The sequence below is a fragment of the Thamnophis sirtalis genome, unplaced genomic scaffold (genome assembly GCF_051295495.1).
Source record: "Thamnophis sirtalis isolate CommonGarterSnake01/CBP01778 unplaced genomic scaffold, rThaSir2_p1.2 scaffold_2, whole genome shotgun sequence".
In the NCBI taxonomy this organism is placed as follows: Eukaryota; Metazoa; Chordata; class Lepidosauria; order Squamata; family Natricidae; genus Thamnophis; species Thamnophis sirtalis.
Genome location: NW_028261382.1, coordinates 107,258,996 through 107,278,601, shown reverse-complemented (window position 1 = coordinate 107,278,601; position 19,606 = coordinate 107,258,996). Strand labels below are relative to the sequence as shown.

Genomic DNA, 19,606 nt, shown 5'->3' with positions numbered 1-19,606 from the left:
CTTTCAAGGAACTGTACTAAACATTTTGCCTTTGCATTCTTTTGGGACATTTTTCAACTTTCTCGCCTAGTTTACAGTCCCAGTTTGTCCAGGAGGACACTGAGACTCAATGTTAACCTAACTGAGACAAGTGATATTAGGAAAAAATCTAAGAACCAATCTGTCTCCTTCTTTCCTTAGCTCATGTATTTCTTTTTTAATGTGTCGAGAATAGAAGACTTGCCTGACCAAACTGCTCAGTTGTTCTTCTTGGAACTTGCCATTGACTTATTCCCACTTGGAGCCCTAGTAGGATCACTTTTGTCTGGCTATGTGGCTGACCGATTTGGCAGGTAGGTGGACCTCACTCTTAACACTGGGATACCAGTGATGGGTTGCAGGCAGTACGCCCCAGTACCAGAGCCTGCCCAGAGTACCAGATAACGTTCTGGTACAGTGCTCTGGTGGGACCTCCCGCCTGCCCGAGCTCCTTACCTGTGTTTTAAGGCTTCCACACACATGCATGGCACATACAGCACGTATGTGATGCTCTGTCGAGCAGCTGAAGCGTCGCAGAGGCACTAAGACACATGTGCATGCATGTGGACACCGCCGGGCCCATTCCAATCATACCGATTGGAACGGGATTTGGAACCCTCCACTGGTTCAGGACCCCGTTCTAGTATTTATGGTGTAATTCAATAGGAGGAACAATATCCTTGCTTTCAAACATTTGCGTTCTTTGCAACCAGCAATGAATAATTTGAAAAGAAAAAAAAATGCAGGAACAAAGTAATGTATCATTATGGGGAAGAAGATCTATTAGAAAGACCTATTAACTGGGCCTATTGCGATGCAGTGTACATGGGGTTGCCCTTGGAAAGCATCCAGTAACACCAGTTGGTTCAAAATGCAGCTGCCGGCACAGATTTGTGCAGACATAGGTGTACACATGTGTAATCTCTCCTGCGGGAGCTGCATTGGTTGCCAATTTGCTTCTGGGTGCAATTCAAGGTGTGTTGGTTGACATCTTTAAAGCCCCTTCATGGCTTTGAACTGAGTTATCTGTTGACCTTCTCTCTCTGGTCACATCCTCTTGATTCACTAGATAGGGAAGGCAAAGTGTTGCGAGTCCTGTCTCCTAAGGAAGTACCGTATTTTTCAGAGTATATGATACTCCGAAGTATAAAACGCACCTAGATTTTGGGGAGGAAAACAAAGGGGGGAAAATCTACCTCTGCCTCCCAGCAATTTGCCTCCTTGCAGCAAACAGCCCGTTTCAGTTTCAATTTCAGCACGAGCCTCCCGATGATCAGCTGTTTCAGGCTGCAGGGATTGCCATAGCCTATTGCTGCCTCTGCAAGCCCCATTTTTGGCCTCTGCAAGCCCCATTTTCTGCCCGTTCCTGGTGGTGGGGATTGGAATGGGTGGAAAATGGGGCACACAAAGGTCAAAAATGGGATGCAGAGGCCAAAAATGGAGCATGCAGATGAGGCAATAGGCAGTGGAAATCCCTGTAGCCTGAAACAGCTGATGGTCAGGAGGCCAATCCAACTGACAATTAGCTGCTTGTGCTAATCAGGCTGTACTGAAACTGAAACTGAAACTGGCTATTTGCTGTTTGCTGCAAGGAGACAAATTGCTGGAAGGCAGAGGCCAAAGGATGTGGCCTGGCAGGTTGGTGGGACTACATTTAGTGTCTAAGATACACCCATATTTTCACTCTCTTTTAGGGGAGAAAAAGTATGCCTTATACTCCAAAACATCTGGTGGGACCTAGAAGAAGAGCCTTGTGAGTGGTGGCTCCCTCAATTTGGAATATCATCCCTTCAGAAATTAGGTTGGCCCCACTTTTTTTATAAGGCCCTGAAGACTTGGTTTTGCCAGTGGGTCTGAGGACCAGGGTGGGATGGAGCCCATCAAATGGCTCATTTAACTGTGCATTTTTTCCCCCAGTGTGTGTATGTGAGTGTGTGTGTGAATTTCTTGTTCCATTTTTTAAAATTTTATATATATATATAAATATATATATACGGATAAGAGCCTGTGGCCTAATGGCTAAGATCTCTGCCTAGTATGCCTAGTGTGCAATATAGCCCAGGTTCAAATCCCAATAAGGGTATGGCTAGCTGATGAGAGCTAAATAGCTTGAAATAGATCTATACTAGTCTCCCTTTATTTATTTATCAGCACAAATAAAACACACACACACACACACACATATATATATAAAGTCACAACCCCTAGTATGCCCAAATATGGGAGGAAGATCACTACTTCCATTCTCTCTCCTTCGTCACAAGGGACCATCCAGACAGAAACCCAATATTTTTTACTGTTGCCTTTTTGTTACATTTGTTATATTTGTGCTGATAAATAAATAAAGGGAGACTAGTATAGATCTATTTCAAGCTATTTAGCTCTCATCAGCTAGCCATACCCTTGCTGGGAATCGAAGAGGCAATACAGCACAGGTTTGATTCCCAGCAAGGGTATGGCTAGCTGATGAGAGCTAAATAGCTTGAAATAGATCTATACTAGTCTCCCTTTATTTATTTATCAGCACAAATATCACACACACACACACACACACACACACACACACACACACACACACACACACACACACACACACACACACACACACACACACATATATATATATATATATATATATATATATATATATATATATATATATATATATATAATCATATTATCCCTTGTGGGAACTGATAAGAGCTAACAACCTTACATTAGAAAATCATGTTGTTGTTTGGTCAATCTACTGTTCTGTTGTAGGAATATTGTCTCTTGGATAGCAATAGCAACAACATTAGATTAATATACCACTTTACAGTGATTTACTGTCTTCTCTAAGTGGTTTACAAAGTCAGCCTATTGCCTCAACAATCCCGGTCCTCATTTTAAGCACCTCAAAAGGATGGAAGGCTGAGTCAACCTTGAGCTGGTGAGATTTGAACTGCCAAATTGCAGGCAGCTGGCAGCAGAAGTAGCCTGCAGTACTGCACTTTAACCATTGTGCCACTGTGGCTCACAAAAGAAATCAACTATTGCTGATCTATTCTTTAGGAGCAATGCCCACAAGAGAATCGCAGAACAGTCGATGTCCAAATTTTAATCATTAGCAAACAAAGTCACAAAAGGGTTAGCAGGGGGAGGGGAAAGGAAGAGGGAGGAAAAGAGACAGAGGAAGAGAGAGTTGTTTCTAATTGTGAAAGTATTTGAGCAGAACTTGCTGGGATCTGAGAAGCTAAAGGTATCTGAATAAAATTTATAAAACTTGGAAACAACATGAGTAGACGTCTGTCTGTCTCATAACTATTAGATCCAAAACGATTTTTTTCTAAAGATAAGGATTAGGAATCTGCTGTTTAAAGCAGACAGATATGTTTCCAAGCTCACAAAGAAGGTGGAAAGCAGATATAGATTGTAAGACCTCGATGCCTCTATCCTGGAAGCATCTATGCCTCGCACAATGCTTAGTTCGAATCATTTTCAAAACATGCAGATTCCCGGTAAGCTCACTGTAGTTCTTTTGATTTGTGTTAATTTTATTTTTCACTTTGTTATCCACTTTTTCATTATTATTATTGCTTTTTAGGAAAGGGTCTATCATGGTATCTAATGTTTTGAACTTAATGTCGGTCATCCTTTTGGCTTGTGACACGTGGATATATGTCTATGAATTCACCATTTGTACACATTTGCTTTCTGGGATATGTTTAGGTGAGTAGAGTTGCAATTGTTTTGGCTTTGTGTATTCTTAAAAAAAAAGCAGTCAGAGTTCAGAGATGCTGAATAATAATCCAAGGCACACATATGCATATATATGGTAGAGAACAACTAAGATGATTAAAGGCCTGGAGACTAAAATATATAGAACAATATATATATAGAACAATTAATCAGTGGAACAGCTTGCCTCCAGAAGTTGTGAATGCCCCAACACTGGAAGTCTTTAAGAAGATGTTGGATACCCATTTGTCAGAAACGGTATAGGGTTTCCTGCCTAGGCAGGAATAGAAGACTTCCAAGGTCCCTTCTAACTCTGCTATTGTATTGTATTGTATATGAAGAATGGTTGCAGGATTTGGGCATGGCTTGTCTGGAGAAAAGCAGGACTAAAGGGTGATATGATAGCAAGTGCTTTCACTTCCAGTTTGACATCATGGTGAGATCGGTTGCAAGGAGCAGGGCTCCGCAAACGCATGCCAAATCCTCCTTGTTGGAGGGCCCCCCAAGGGGCTAAAGACACCCTGTAGGGGTGATGAAGAAAGGAGAAGCACCCTGCAGGTCACAGAGAGTGGCATTTCTCCAGATGAAGCCAGGGATTCCCTCCCATCCAATGACGAAAAGGAGAGGCAGCCATTATGGATGTCGTGAAGCTGGGGTAGCTGAAGAAACAAAGAATGTGCTGGAGTAGTGTAGATGAACAGTGATTGGAATTGGATGAGGTGATTCTTTTTTTACCTAGAATCTAACCCCAAAGAAAATAAACTTGGGAAAAGAGACTCTGAAACGCTTGTCAAAGCAGCAAATAATTACAGAGAAAAAAATTATAGATCCAAAAGAAAAGGAACTAAAGGAAGAGCGCAAAATCTTTAAAATATAGAAAGATTGTATGGTCAAATTTAATTGGCAATATTTTGGTAAGGCATTTTAAAATGCTAGAATTATTTGTCTGAATATTGACTATTTGCAAAAAAAAAAAAAAAACCCACAAAATCCCTGAAATATTTGTTAGATTTTGTGCAACGTTGAAATTTAACATCTACTTCATAGTTATTGGAGGTTTAACTGTGAGATTATGGAAGACATGTAAAGAGAGTGACTTTTAAATGCTCAGATCTAGGATTGAACTCACAGAGTGGACTTAAGGAGACATTTGGAAATCTTCCTGGATTACCTACATGGAACTCATTGACTAACTGTGGGACACAAAGAACTATAAATATTGCATTCTCCTGAGGAGCAACACTAGAATTGAGCAAATGGTTTTTAAGCTGGCTTTTTGAGATCATATACAATTGAGACTTTGTGGGAATGACAGAATACTGACAGGCTATTGAGCAATATTTGGACCTATCAAAATAAGACAAGATGCTGCATCAGGGGGAACTGAGTCGATTTCGAAAAGAAATTGTGTTGATGCTCCAAAGTACTTATGCTATGTTGATAAAGAACCACCAAGAGATAAAAAGACGATGACATTATAGGGAAATCAGAAAATGTTCAACAAGGGACAATAAATAAAGATCATAAAACAACAGGAAATAGAAGAGATAATAGAAAGACAGAACAGATAAATCAAGAAATCAAACAAGAAGAGAAGAAGGAGAAGACAATAAAGACTTATGAATCAAATAAGGGACAATATATATTAAGAGATAAAAAAACTGGGATTGGATAAAAAAAATATTTTCGAAGATTCAGATTCAGATTTTCAGATTTAATTTATTTGTATGCCGCCCTTCTCCGGGAGGGACTCAGGGCGGCGAACAACTCAAAAGGGGAAAGGGGATACAAACACAATACATATAATTAAAATACACAAGAGTCATACGGCCATACAAGTCGAGAGGGGAGGGGGCTTGGGCAGATGGAATAAATATTTGGGTTAAATAGGAAAGATGTAGAAAGAGACAAAGACCCAAGGGAAGAGTTTGGGAGACAAGTCAAAAAATGAATAAGAATTGAAATACTAAAGCACGCAAGAGATGATAGTTAGAAAGGGAAGGCTGTTTAATATAAGATTGGCTTTATTGAGAGCTAGAATAGAGTTAGAAACAAGATCAAGGGGGACTATTATTATACATATTTTATATAATAAACTAAAAATAATAGCTAGATGTAAAGATTAGATGTTGAAAGATGGTACCATAAATAAGAAGGGGAAAAATCTGCCTCTTCCTGCCAGCATCCATGGTATTCAGCTGACAAATGGTAGCAAGATCAGCCAATGAATAGGCAACTAAATCAGCCAATGAGGGCTATTTGGACTCTGAAATTTGCTGTGTGAGCAACAAGGAAACAGGAAAGAGCCTGGCTTAGCCGAGAACTGAAAGTGAAACTGCTTGTGTTTTGCTTGTATTTACGGCTACATTGGAAAACCTGCTTTTGGTATTGTATTGTATATTATTATTATTTTGAATCCTGCTGAATCAGTTACTTTTGTGTGCTTTCTGAATGTGATTGCTGCTGCAAACTCTAACCAGCTAGAGGTCATTCAGCACTTATTGCAGACTGATTCAGCACAGCTGATTGGCAGGTGGATCGGACTGCCAGAATACCCCCAATCAGCTGTTCCATGCTGCAGGGATTGTCACAGACCATTGCCCTCTCCATGCCTCACATTTTTGGCCTCTGGTGGGGGTGGGACGCGTACATTCAGTGTATAAGATGCACCCAAATTTTCACCTTTTTTCGGAGGGAAAGGTGCATCTTATACTCCAAAAAATATGGTAGCTCTTGTCAGCTAGCCATACCCTTCTGAGATTCAAACCCAGACAATGATCTCCTCTATATATTGCATAGGGCAGAATGACATTTTGGAAAGTTCCATGTAGAATAGCTTGAGGTGAATTTCAATGATCGTATCTGCATGGTTCCTAGTGCTCTCTTAATTTACTTCTGTACATTGTATCCCATGTACATTTAAATTACCTTTTAACTTATATTCTAACTAGGTATAAACTTCTGCCTTATATACCTATACCTCTTTGAGATTTCTCCCAGACCCATAAGGGGAAGTGTTGTCATGCTAACAGATGTCTTTGTAAAACTCGGCAATGTGATCTCTCAGCTTTTGACCGTTCCTTCAATCATAGGATACCAGAAAGGTATGTCTTTTTAAGAATGCTCTTTTCATGTCCCTATAAATCATAAGCATTAAAACTAACAAAGAAAAAATATAGAAATAATACAAGTCCCAAAAAATATATTTGTAATTCATGGGAGTCCTTAGCGCTCTTTTAGCTTGTTGGTTTTCTTGCAGATGTTTCATTACCCATCTAGGTAACATCATCAGTGCTAATGGTTAACATGGATGATGCTAGCTATTTGGGTAATGAATCATTATAGCAATAGCAATATCCCTTAGACATATACCATTTTACAGTGCTTTACAGCCCTCTCTAAGCAGTTTAGCGAGTCAGCATGTTGCTCCCAACAATTTGGGTTCTCGTTTTTCCCACCTCTGAAGGATGGAATGGTGAGTCAACCTTGAGCCGGTGAGATTTGAACTGCCGAACTGCAGCTAGAAGTCAGCTGAAATAGCCTGCAGTTTCATGAAGAAAACCAGCAAGCTCAGAGAGCACCAAGGACCCCGTAGAAATAATAATTCAGAGGAATCAAGATGTCATTCTTTTCTGACTGTAATGAGATTCAAAGAATTTAGTGAGTATTAGCTGTGAAAAATCATGGGAAACATTCTTACACATGAAGAGTCATTAGCCATTTTATTGCTCAAGCCAGACTGCTGGTTTGCCCTTGAGTTTTATACTAGATAAGATTCAATGGCATTCAAAGGAGGTTGGACTTTGTCCTTTTGTGCCCACATAGGGATTCCACACTAATTCCCCATTTGACTCTTCCTCCAGGCTTGGCCAGGCTCTCTCAAACAGTGATTGTCATAAAATGTGGAGGGAATCATAGCTTAAGCAGAAAGATACCAAGAAGGATTGGTGTATCTTTCCAGTACAGGTAGTCCTTGATTTGCAACTCTGTTTAGTGACCATTCAATGTTACAGTGGCACTGAAAAAAGTGACTTATGACTATTTTTCATACTTATGACCATTGCAGCATCCCCATGGTCATGTGACCAAAATTGAGACACTTGTCAACCAACTCATATTTATGATAGTTGCTATGTTCTGGGGTCAACATGATCTCCTTTTTCAACCTTCTGACAAGCCCCCCGGCCCTGGCGAGCTCCATTGTCATCTGCAGCAGCCTCGTGCAACCCTTTTACAGCAAAAATGGAGCTTGGGAGGGCTGCCCGCGGTCCACGCGAGCTCCATTTTCAGCTGCGACAGCATCCTGCAATCCTCTGAATGTTGAATGTTTGAATGTTTATTTCATTTGTATGCCGCCCTTTTCCCCCCAAGGGGGACTCAGGGCGGCTCACAACTCAAACCAGGGAAGGGGGATACAGACAAATTAACAACAACACAAAACAATACATAATTTAAAAACACGCAACAATCATACCATTTGAGATAGGGGCAACGGTTCTTTAGCCCCAGGCCTGTCAGAACAGCCAGGTTTTAAGGGCTTTGCGGAAGGCCTGGAGGGTGGTGAGGGTGCGAATCTCCACGGGGAGTTCGTTCCAGAGGGTCAGAGCAGCCACAGAGAAGGGTCTCCTCCGGGTAGTCGCCAGTCGACACTGGCCGGCGGATGGGATTCGGAGGAGGCCTAGTCTGTGGGATCTAATCGGTCTGGTGGAGGTAATCGGCAGCAGGCGGTCTCTCAAGTACCCAGGTCCAATACCATGAAGGGCTTTATAAGTGACGACTAGCGCCTTGAAGCGTATCCGGAGACCAATAGGCAGCCAGTGCAGCTCGCGGAGGATAGGTGTTACGTGGGTGAATCGAGGTGCACCCACGATCGCTCGCGCGGCTGCATTCTGGACAAGCTGAAGTCGCCGAATGCTCTTCAAGGGCTGCCCCATGTAGAGCACGTTGCAGTAGTGCACGACACCCCCCCCCCAAGCTTCGTTTTCACTGGCGGAGGCTCTGTGGGCCACTCCTCTGCTGTTTCTAGGGTGGCCCCATGGACCAGATCTAAGCACCTTGTGGGCCAGATCTGGCCCCTGGGCCTTATGTTTGACCGTCGTGATTTAGAGAGTTGCACTATTTTAACCATGGGCGTAGTGGCAGGCAACATATTAAAAATATGTGCTTTCTTGTATTTGAAAAAGATGAATGTATGGAGACATATGCTTGGAAAAAAAATCCATCTTGATTCAAAGCAGATCCCAGATCATTCAGTGTTAAGGGTGTTGTTGTTGTGTCCTCTTGTGCAGGCTGGTATCTATTGGTATTTGTGACTGGAATAATTCCTGTGGTTCTGATCATCCTACTACCCAAACTATCTGAAACTCCTAGATACCTAATGATCCAAAGGGAGGATGAAGATACAGCAAGGAATGGTAAAATTACTCCAAAGTGTACTGAACAGAATTAAGAGCTCAAATGTAATTTCACACATTGTGGGTCAACGTGGAAGACAATGAGAAATGGGAAAAACAGAGGGAGCCCTTTCTCAGCAACTGTTAACAGACTGTTCTTATTTCAGTCTTGTTGATCCCATGCATCAACATTAGTGTCAGTACTGATGTTTCAGATACACAACATACAATCATATATATTTTACATAGAAATGGGATGTCTTACATTGAGATGGAATGTGTGCTGATAGTAAGAAGGATTACCAAAGAGAAAGAAGAGGACAAGTAAAATCAACTGCAGATGTTTGTCCTGACGAGAATTTCCCATCTTTTTTCAACACATTATACAAAGGGGTCCGCACTTTTACTGTTCAACACCAAATTTTGTTAAATGTGAGTGTCAGTGAAGCATGTGGATCTAAATTGATCAAAGGACTATTATTTTTCTCAAAGGAATTAACCGTATTTTTTGGAGTATAAGACACACCAAGGTTTTGGACAGGCAATTTTTTTTTTTTTAAATAAAAGCTTTTGCACTTTGCAAACCTCCCCCAAACGGCCTATTTTTCATGAAAACAGGCCCGTTTCCCCCCAAAAAAAGTCATAAATAGCCTTTAGGGGGCTTGCAGAGTGCTCCTGGGGGTGCCCCACCAAATGAGCAAAAATAGCCCATTTTTCATGAAAACAGGCCCATTTTCTGTCAAAATAATTGCATGCATAGTTTTTAGGAGGCTCATACAGTACTCCTGGGGGCTGGGGAGGGCAAAATTGAGCAAAGCCCGGCCTGTTTTTCATTCATTTCTGCCCTCCCCAGTCCGCAGGAGCTCCCCATAAAGCTATGCATGGCCATTTTGGGGAAGGGGCGGGGCTTTGGGAGGCAAAAATGGTGTATTCAGTGTATAAGATGCACCCAGATTTTCAGCCTCTTTTCTGAGGGAAAAAGGTGCATGTTATACTCCACAAAATACAGTATGTGGTACCTTGCTCAATAGTGGTGATTGTGAGAGGGATCTTGGAGTCCTAGTGGACAACCATTTAAATATGAGCCAGCAGTGTGCAGCAGCTGCCCAAAAAGCCAACACAGTTCTAGGCTGCATCAACAGAGGGATAGAATCAAGATCGCGTGAAGTGTTCATACCACTTTATAAGGCCTTGGTAAGGCCACACTCGGAATACTGCGTTCAGTTTTGGTCGCCACGATGTAGAAAAGACATGATTAGGGGACTGGTGGCCAAAATATATAAAGAACAGTTGCAGGAATTGGGAAGCTCTAGTTTAATGAAAAGAAGGAGTGGGAGTGACATGATAGCACTGTTTCCATATCGCCACACTTGGAATCCTGCATTCAGTTTTGGTCACCATGATGTAGAAAAGATGTGGGGACTCTAGAAAAAGTGCAGAGAAGAGCAACAAAGAGGATTAGGGGACTGGAGGCTAAAACATATGAAGAACGGTTGCAGGAACTGGGTATGTCTAGTTTAATGAAAAGACTTCCGGGGAGTGGTCTGTCGCCGTCGGCAGCTTAACAGAGCTGCCCCCAGAATTCAGGTTCGTTATCTACTCAATATCAAGAAGATAACTCTTTTTTCAGACAAGAAAAAAGCAGTGAGGAATCTCAGCTGGTAAGAATCTTCTTTGAAGTTCACAGTTTGTTTCTTTGTGAGCTGTGGACGGAGGGGGAGGATCAACCCAAAGCTGAGTCATTCAACTCCGACCTGAACTTCGCAGCTGTTATTCTCAGCACTAGACAGGACCCCTCCCCCTCAGGACAATCTCTAGTTTAATGAAAAGAAGGACTAGGGGAGACAGGATAGCAGTGTTCGAATATCTCAGGGGTTGCCACAAAGAAGAGGGAGTCAAACTATTCTCCAAAGCACCCGAGGGCAGGACAAGAAGCAATGGGTGAAGACTAATCAAGGAGAGAAGCAGCCTAGACGTAAGGAGAAATTTCCTGACAGAGCAGTGAATCAGTGGAACAACTTGCCTCCAGAGGTTGTGAATGCTCCAACACTGGAAATTTTTAAGAAGAGGTTGGACAACCATTTCTCTGGTGTAGGGTTTCCTGCCTAAGCAGGGTGGAAAATCAACATGTAGTAGATCGTAGTAATTGGTTGTGGTATGAAATGTGGGGCATGAGCCATTCCTTTTTGCAAAGACTGAACTGAAGAGAATGCTGAAGAGGTTAGCCTTCATGGTTTCATCATTACAGTCTTTCCCATTTGTCCCTTTTAGTGGTAAAAAGGATCTTGATTCTTTAAGTTTGTTGTTTACAAAATTATAGAAGGCCCAGGTAGATTTCGTGTGCAGTAGGTTTTCCTCTTGTTTGTGGTGATAACTGATACATTCTGCCTTTAAATGTCGGCATAAGGTTATGTAGCGAGAAAATGAAGGAGCAAGAAATGGGTGGGACCTGAAAGTCATTTCTTCACTTCCATCTCAGAGCTTTTCTTCTTCTTCTTCTTCTTCTTCTTCTTCTTCTTCTTCTTCTTCTTCTTCTTCTTCTTCTTCTTCTTCTTCTTTTTCCTCTTCCTCTTCCTCTTCCTCTTCCTCTTCCTCTTCCTCTTCTTCTTCTTCTTCTTCTTCTTCTTCTTCTTCTTCTTCTTCTTCTTCTTCTTCTTCTTTTTCCCCATTCAGTCTTGTCGAGGTTAACGGTGTCTGGAAACGTGGAAGAAGACATTGAAGAACTTCGGCAAGAGAGACTCTTAGAGGAGGAAGAGAAGAAGAGCAATAAAATTAAATTGGGCACAATCTCAAGCCACTCACAGAGCCTCTTCAGCGTGATTTTCATAATGGCCGGGTCACAGATTGTTGGCTTTCATGAAGTAAGTCAGACACAGGAGTGAAATCTGGTAGGTTCTGGAGAACCGGTAGCGGAAATTTTGAGTGGTTCAGAGAACCAGTAGCAGGAATTTTGAGTAGTTTGGAGAACCGGCAAATGCCACTTCTGGCTGTTCCCAGACCGGGATGGGAATGGAGATTTTTGCAGTATCTTTCCCCTGCCACACCCACCAAGCCATGGCCACAGAACCGGTAGTAAAAAAAAAAATGAATTTCACCATCAACTTTTGCAGCCTTTCATCCATTGTGGGAATCCAAGTATTCTTCCATGTTTGTGCATTAAGCATTCTTGTTGCCATCTTTTTTTTAATCTGTTGTTGTTTTGGTTCCTTTTTGTGGGGAGAGGGGAGGAGAAAGCCCTTTACTTTTGAAGAAGTGTTCTGGGAAGATGTCATGATTTAGTCTGCAAATTTGGGGAAATGAATCTAATAGGAATAGCAGTAGCACTTAGATTTACATACCACTTCATAATGCTTTACAGCCCTCTCTAAGCAGTTTACACATTCAACCTCTTTCCCCCAACAATCTGGGTCCTCATTTTACCCACCTCGGAAGGATGGAAGGCTGAGTCAGCCTTGAGCCTGGTGAGATTTGAACTGCCAAACTACAGGCAGCTGGTGATCACCAGAAGTAGCCTGCAACACTGCACTCTAACTACTGCACCACTGACCTCTAAAACACTTGTCTTCTACTTGATAGCTTCCAGATGTGTAGCCTCTTAGTCCTAGAAATCAGGGTAGAAATTCGTTCTCTGAGCTTGGGAGTTGGTTTCCAAACATTTCATTACCAGGCTGGGTAACATCTTCAGTGCAGTTTGGGGAATGTTGATGTTGGTGTTTTTCTGCTTATCAGAGCTTCCTGTGAACAGTAGACCCTATGATGGAAGGGTCATGTCAGGTGAAGGTCTTATAACGGGTCTTGTAAGAGACTTGTGAGGAGTCAGGTGTGAGTCACATCAGGTGAGGACCTTGAGATGGGTCTTGTGTTGGGCAGGTAACATCAAGTGAGGGTCATTGGGAGATGAAGTTCTGGTGGAACGGTTGCATAGGTTGACTATAACTCCCTGCCGATTGCTGGTTGCTTGTGTGGTGGATTTGAATTCTCAAGGCCTCGTAGGCTGGTTGTAGGTCGAAGCCTGGCACTCTGCAAGCAATTCCATCCACAGAAACATCAACCCACAACCAACCTATGATTCTCTAAGAACTCAAATCCACCACACAACCAACCAGCGAAATCTCTGAGGGAACAGATGGGAGTTATCCACACAATAGTTTACCACATCTGGAGAAATCTAGGATATGGAAGGCTGGTTTCAGACAAACAATATTCTCTAGGAAATAAAGATACTCAAAAGGCAGCTGACCCTCCTGTTTCAACTGGTTTACCAGGTTCTCAAAATATTCATATTAGAAGTAGACATGGGGTAGCATTGAAGATTCTGCTGAACTCCCAGTACCCCTTAATTTTAATCTATTCTTCCTCGGCAGGGAGTTATAGTTTAGAAACATCTTGAGTTCTGTCAGTTTTCTACCAAAGCATTAAAGCTTCAGTAGATTCTTCCATTATTTATTTATTTATTTATTTATTTATTTGTTTGTTTGTTTGTTTGTTTGTTTGTTTGTTTGTTTGTCTTGTATGCCGCCCACTCCCGGAGGACTCTGGGCGGCTCACAAAAGACAAGGGAAAGGGGGGGGGAACGAGACAAAGACAACATATTAAAAACAAAACCAACATTCACAATTTCCGTGGAGGTAGATGCTTCTCAGCTCCCCCCAGCCTGATGGAACAGACAGGACTTGGTGGCTTTGCGGAAGGCCGGGAGGGTAGTAAGGGTCTGGATCTCAACCGGGAGCTCGTTCCAGAGGGCTGGAGCTGCAACAGAGAAGGCCCTCCCCCGGGGAGTCGCCAGCCGACATTGGCTGGCAGATGGAATCCGGAGGAGACCCAACCTGTGCGATCTAATTGGTCTGAGAGAGGTAATTGGCAGGAGGTGGTCTCTCAGGTACCCAGGTCCGATGCCATGTAGGGCTTTATAGGTAGCGACCAGCACCTTGAAGCGGATTCGGAGACTAATAGGTAGCCAGTGTAGCTCGTGGAGGATAGGTGTAACGTGCGTGTACGTTGGTGCACCCACAATCGCTCGCGCGGCTGCATTCTGGACTAATTGGAGTCTTCGAACACTCTTCAAGGGCAGCCCCAAGTAGAGCGCATTACAATAATCCAATCTTGAGGTCACAAGGGCGTGAGTGACTGTCTGAAGGGCCTCCCAATCCAGGTAGGGTCGCAATTGGTGCACCAGGCGAACCTGGGCAAAGGTCCCCCTGGTCATAGCCGACAGATGATGTTCTAGAGTCAGCTGTGAGTCCAGGAGGACTCCCAAATTGCGAACCCTCTCTAAGGGGCATATAATTTCGCCCCCCAGCCTGAGAGATGGAACAGTTGGACAATCTTTTGGAGGGATCATCAGAAGCCACTCGGTCTTGTCTGGATTGAGTGTCAACTTGTTTGCTCCCATCCAGACTCTAACAGCCTCCAGGCACTGGCACATCACTTCTACTGCTTCGCTGAGTTGGCACGGGGCAGACAGATACAGCTGCGTATCATTTGCATATTGGTGATACTTAATCCCGTGCCGGCATATGATCTCATCCAGCGGCTTCATGTAGATGTTAAATAGGAGGGGGGACAGGACCGAACCCTGCAGCACCCCATACTTGAGGGGCCTTGGGATTGATCTCTGCCCTCCGACCAACACCGACTGCGACCTGTCCGAGAGGTAGGAGGAGAACCACCGCAAAACGGTGCCTCCCACCCCCACCTCTCGCAACCGTTGCAGAAGGATACCATGGTCGATGGTATCGAAGGCTGCTGAGAGGTCAAGAAGCACAAGGATAGAGGGGTGACCCCTATCCCTGGCCCGCCAGAGATCATCGATCAGCACGACCAAAGCAGTTTCCGTGCTGTAACCAGGCCTGAACCCGACTGAAAAGAGTCTAGATAATCGGCTTCATCCAAGGACCGTTGGAGTTGCGAGGCCACCACTTTCTCAACAACCTTCCCTACAAAAGGAAGGTTGGAGACTGAACGATAGTTACTCAAAATGGCTGGGTCCAAAGACGATTTCTTCAGGAGGGGTCTCACCACCGCATCCTTTAGGAGGGGTGGGAAGATTCCCTCCCGGAGAGAGGTGTTCACAATAGTCTGGATCCAGCCGTGTGTCACCTCCCAGCTGGTTGAGACCAGCCAAGAGGGACACGGGTCCAGTATACAAGTGGAGGCACTCACCGCTCCCATGGCCTTGTCCACTTCATCAGGAGAAGCCCGTTGAAACTCACCTAAAACTGTTTAATTGCTCTGCTTGTCTGCTTTCAGTTATATTATCATAATCAGGACATTTTGCAAAGCACAAAACTGAATCACAACTCCGTGTGGATCCTGAAAACAGCCACAAGTTTTTTTCTCTGCCTCACATCTTTGCTTGCGGTAAGTTTTTGTTTTTTCCTTCCTTCCTCTTAACTTCTAATTCAAGAATGGATGCTCTGCATCCTCTGATTTGCAGCTTGGATCCCAAATAATATTGTCCCTCCTGATGAGATTCTACTCCTGGCATTCAATGATAAGCTATCAAAATCTTCTGTTGTTGTGGTTTTTCTCTTTGCAAAATAGAAGTGTTGAACCCTTACATATTTAAAAATATTGAAACCGAATATTGTAATTTTCCTTGGTGGCAAAATAATGCTCAGCTTTATATAGAAAGGGATATGCCAGGAGTTCAGGATGGTTTTTGAAAAGAGACAGTATTATTAATGCACATGGGATAATTAGAAAAGGTCCAAAATGATCAAAAAGTAGTCAGTATGTGTCTTGTCGATTAAAGACATTTGATTATGTTAAGTGTCAGTCTGTGGAACATCTAATTGTCCTCATGATAAATTTATATACAGGACAGGTAGCCATAGTCTAGATATAATATGATGAGACAGATAGGTTTAAGGCTGTCTGCCTCATCATATTATCCTGGAACAGTAGAAAAAGGAAATGGAGCATCTATGTAACATATTTCAACAAAAATGGATACCCACAGAACTTTATCAAACTGTCAACAGTTCCAAGAAGGCTCCACACCAATTTGCACCACTTGGGTGACCCTGATGATACAGATAAGCCTCCAAGTGACCTTAAAGTTATAGGTTCCCCTTGCACATATGTGTTAGTCATTCCCGACTCTAGGAGCCAGACCAGTGCTCATCTCCGTTTCAAAGCTGAAGAGCCAGTGCTGTCCGAAGACGTTTCCGTGGTCATGTGACCAGCATAACTAAATGCCAAAGACGCCCGGAACGCTGTTAACTTCCCACCAAAGGTGGTTCCTAATATTTTACTTGAATTTTTATGTACTTTCGAATTGCTAGGTTGGCAGAGCTGGGACAAGTAATGGGAGCTCACTTTGTTACACAACACTAGGGATTTGAATCGCCGAACAGATGACTTTTCTGATTGACAAGCTCAGCGTCTTAGCCACTGACTCACCATATCCCTTCCAAGTGAGCTTAATGATCTGCTGAAAGAATGCAAATGACCAGCTGTCTGGAAGGAGTATGAATCCTTTCATTTCCCAATATCCAATCAGAGCTGAAGCAATAGCAATAGCAGTAGACTTATATACCGCTTCATAGGCCTTTCAGGCCTCTCTAAGCTGTTTACAGAGAGTCAGCATATTGCCCCCAACAATCTGGGTCCTCATTTTACCCACCTCGGAAGGATGGAAGGCTGAGTCAACCCTGAGCCGGTGAGATTTGAACCGCTGACCTGCTGATCTAGCAGTAGCCTGCAGTGCTGCATTTAACCACTGCGCCACCTTGGCTCTTGAAGCTTCTTGGATGAGAAGTGAAATGTCTTCAAAGAAAAACCAGGAAGTCCACTTGCCTCTTAAAAAAAAAGGGCCTTTGGGACAATGAATAGGGCACTTGAAACCAGAAGTGGAGGCAATTGAAACACAAGTAGATTTGCATAGGGGTACACCTAGTTTATCCTTCTGGCTGCTACCTGCTCTTCAAAACCTTTTGTTATAGGGTTACATATACCATACTTTTTGGAGTATAAGGCACACCTTTTTCGCTCAAAAAAGAGGCTGAAAATCTGGGTGTGTCTTATACACTGAATACAGCATTTTTTGCCTCCCGAAACCCCGCCCCTTTCACCAAAATGGCCGTGCATAGCCTTTAGGAGGCTTTCAGAGAGCTCCTGGGGGCTGGGGAGGGCAAAAATGCGCAAAAAACAGGCCACTTTTTACTCAATTTTGCCCCCCAGCTTCCTAAAGGCTATCCATGCCCCATTTTGGGCAAAAAACAGGCCCGTTTTCATGAAAAACAGGCTGCTTTTTGCTCATTTTTCTCCCCCCACCCCCCAAGAGTACTCTACAAGCCTCCTAAGGACTATTCATGCCCTTTTATGAAAAAAAAAAAACAACGGGCCTGTTTTCACAAAAAATGGGCCATTTTGGGGGGGGGGGTCTGCAGAGTGCAAAAACTTTTTTTTAAAAAAAATTTGCCTCTTCAAAACCTTGGTGCATCTTATACTCCAAAAAATACGGTAGATTGCTGTTGTGTTAACCTATCACCTGTTCATGCTAATATTATAATATTTTTCAGGCATATCTTATTGACTACGTGGGCCGAAGAATTCTTTATCTGACTGGCCTTGCCGTTTGTATGGTCACTCTCATTTTGATGGTTATGGCGCTTGAATTCATGCGACAGCAGGTACAGTACCAAAGACAGAGTTGTGGGGAAGCTAAGAATGATACAAGCTCCACATATCACAGTTGGCTGTCAAACTTTCAGGGCCCTTAAAGGAAAGTTATAGATAGGAGCAACAGCTTCTGAAAATGCCTGAACGTTTGAATAAGAAGTTATGGAGGAAGAGATTGGACAGAAGGGTTGCTTTAGAATCTAACATTTGCTGCCAAAGTCTCAGTTTTTCATGTCATTTTTCAATCTCCTTCTTGTGCCATATCTGTCATCGGACGTTGATGATCCTATTTTTTTTTTTTAAATATATTTTATTCAATTTTCACATTCCATTTGCAATCATTTATATACAGGGTATTCACTATAAAAAAAGAAAAAAAAAGAAAAGAAAAAGGGAATAAAACGAACAGATAAAAAGGAAACACAACTCATCATTCACAACCCCACCTAACCCTTCCATCCTCCATACACCCCATCTACCCCCTCCAACTTTCCTTTCTCCCTCTAACACTCCCCTCCTACTTCCCTTTCCCCTCAAACCTTCCTTCTCCCCTTACTCCCCAGACACCCTCCTTACATTCCCCTTACTCCTTACATTCCCCTTACTCCTTCCTTACTCCTCCCTCTTCCTTCCCTCTACCTCCCTCCTTGGTGTATGCCTTTATTCGAGTGTTGTTTGATCTGATAAAGGTAAAATGAACCAAGGAAAAAAAAAAAGGAAATAAAAAAAAAAAAGAACCACCGTATATAAATACATTCTTGTTCTTATTAAGGCTATGTTAACACCCCCCACCCCACCCCCCCACAAATCCCCATCCCTAATCCTCCCAACTTCCCAGGGCCCACACCTGGCGCTACCTTCTGTCTAAAATATCTTGTGTACATATGGATTAAAAAATAAAATAAAAAATAAAAGAATAATATATCAAAAGAAAGAAAAAACAGAGAAAAAACAGAGAAAGAAAAAAGGGGAAAAAAGAAAAAAGAAAAGGAAAAAAAAAAAAAAGAAACCACTCTTTGTGTTGATCTCAGCCCCCCATCTTTATCTATGTTTAAATAGTATAAATCATTCTATCTATATTTTATTCTCGTCTCTTACTTCTTTGCTATTTACCCCAACCTTCTGTAGGTTCTCCCGTTCCTCTTCCTAAACCTTATGATCCCTTCCGATAAAATTTAAGCAACGTGGTTCATGCCATATATTCAAATATAACTTTACAGACAAATAATCAAACTTTCCCTTCTGGTAAAATTTTACACAGGATGAATGATCTTTCTTTACCCCCTTTTCAAACAGTAAATCTAAATAATCTAGCCAAGCTTCCCCTTCTTAGTAAAATTAAGCAGCGTAAATCAGATATTACTTTACACAGAAATCAATTTCTATCTTAAGATAATTCCAACCAGCTTCCTCTTCTAATAGGATTTAAATAACGTAATTCATTCCACATGCGTTTTACCCTTTTCCCTTACTTGTCTGAAGTTTTTCCCTTCAAGTAAAAATTAAATAGCATGGGTCATTCCACATATTCGAATACTTTCAGCAAGAGTCAGTTAACCTTCTATTTTAAAATAGTCCCTTCTAACAAAGTTTAAACAACATAAATCATTCAGCATTCTTTTTACACATTATCTTAAAATAATCCCAACCGACTTTCTGTTCTAATAAGCTTTAAACAACATAAGTTTTACCCTCATCCCTTGCTTGTCTAATGTTTATCTCAAATAACATAGTTCATTCCACATGCATTTTACCCTCATCCCTTACTTGTCTGATATTTACCACTATCAAATTTATACTAGCATTTGTTTAAAATGTAATTCAGAGCAATTTCAACCAACTTTCCCTTC

The 19,606-nt window shown here is 42.4% G+C and overlaps 1 protein-coding gene across 1 annotated transcript; it reads left to right on the top strand.

The window, feature by feature from the left end:
* The first annotated feature begins 3,608 nt into the window (after positions 1-3,608).
* On the top strand, positions 3,609-17,857 carry LOC148049118 (solute carrier family 2, facilitated glucose transporter member 7-like). The gene is made up of 6 exons (XM_087703564.1): positions 3,609-3,729; positions 6,690-6,842; positions 9,027-9,152; positions 11,805-11,992; positions 15,381-15,491; positions 17,657-17,857. The coding sequence occupies exons 1-6, from the start codon at positions 3,618-3,620 to the stop codon at positions 17,855-17,857; spliced, it is 891 nt and encodes a 296-aa protein (XP_087559690.1). The 5' UTR covers positions 3,609-3,617.
* The last annotated feature ends 1,749 nt before the right edge of the window (positions 17,858-19,606 follow it).

Excerpts from the sequence above, each read along its gene's own strand:
- LOC148049118 (XM_087703564.1), top strand. The coding sequence starts at position 3,618 with ATGGTATCTAATGTTTTGAACTTAATGTCGGTCATCCTTTTGGCTTGT. Across the intron at positions 6,843-9,026 it reads AATCATAGGATACCAGAAAG|GCTGGTATCTATTGGTATTT; the intron begins GTATGTCTTTTT and ends CCTCTTGTGCAG. Across the intron at positions 11,993-15,380 it reads AGATTGTTGGCTTTCATGAA|TTATATTATCATAATCAGGA; the intron begins GTAAGTCAGACA and ends GTCTGCTTTCAG.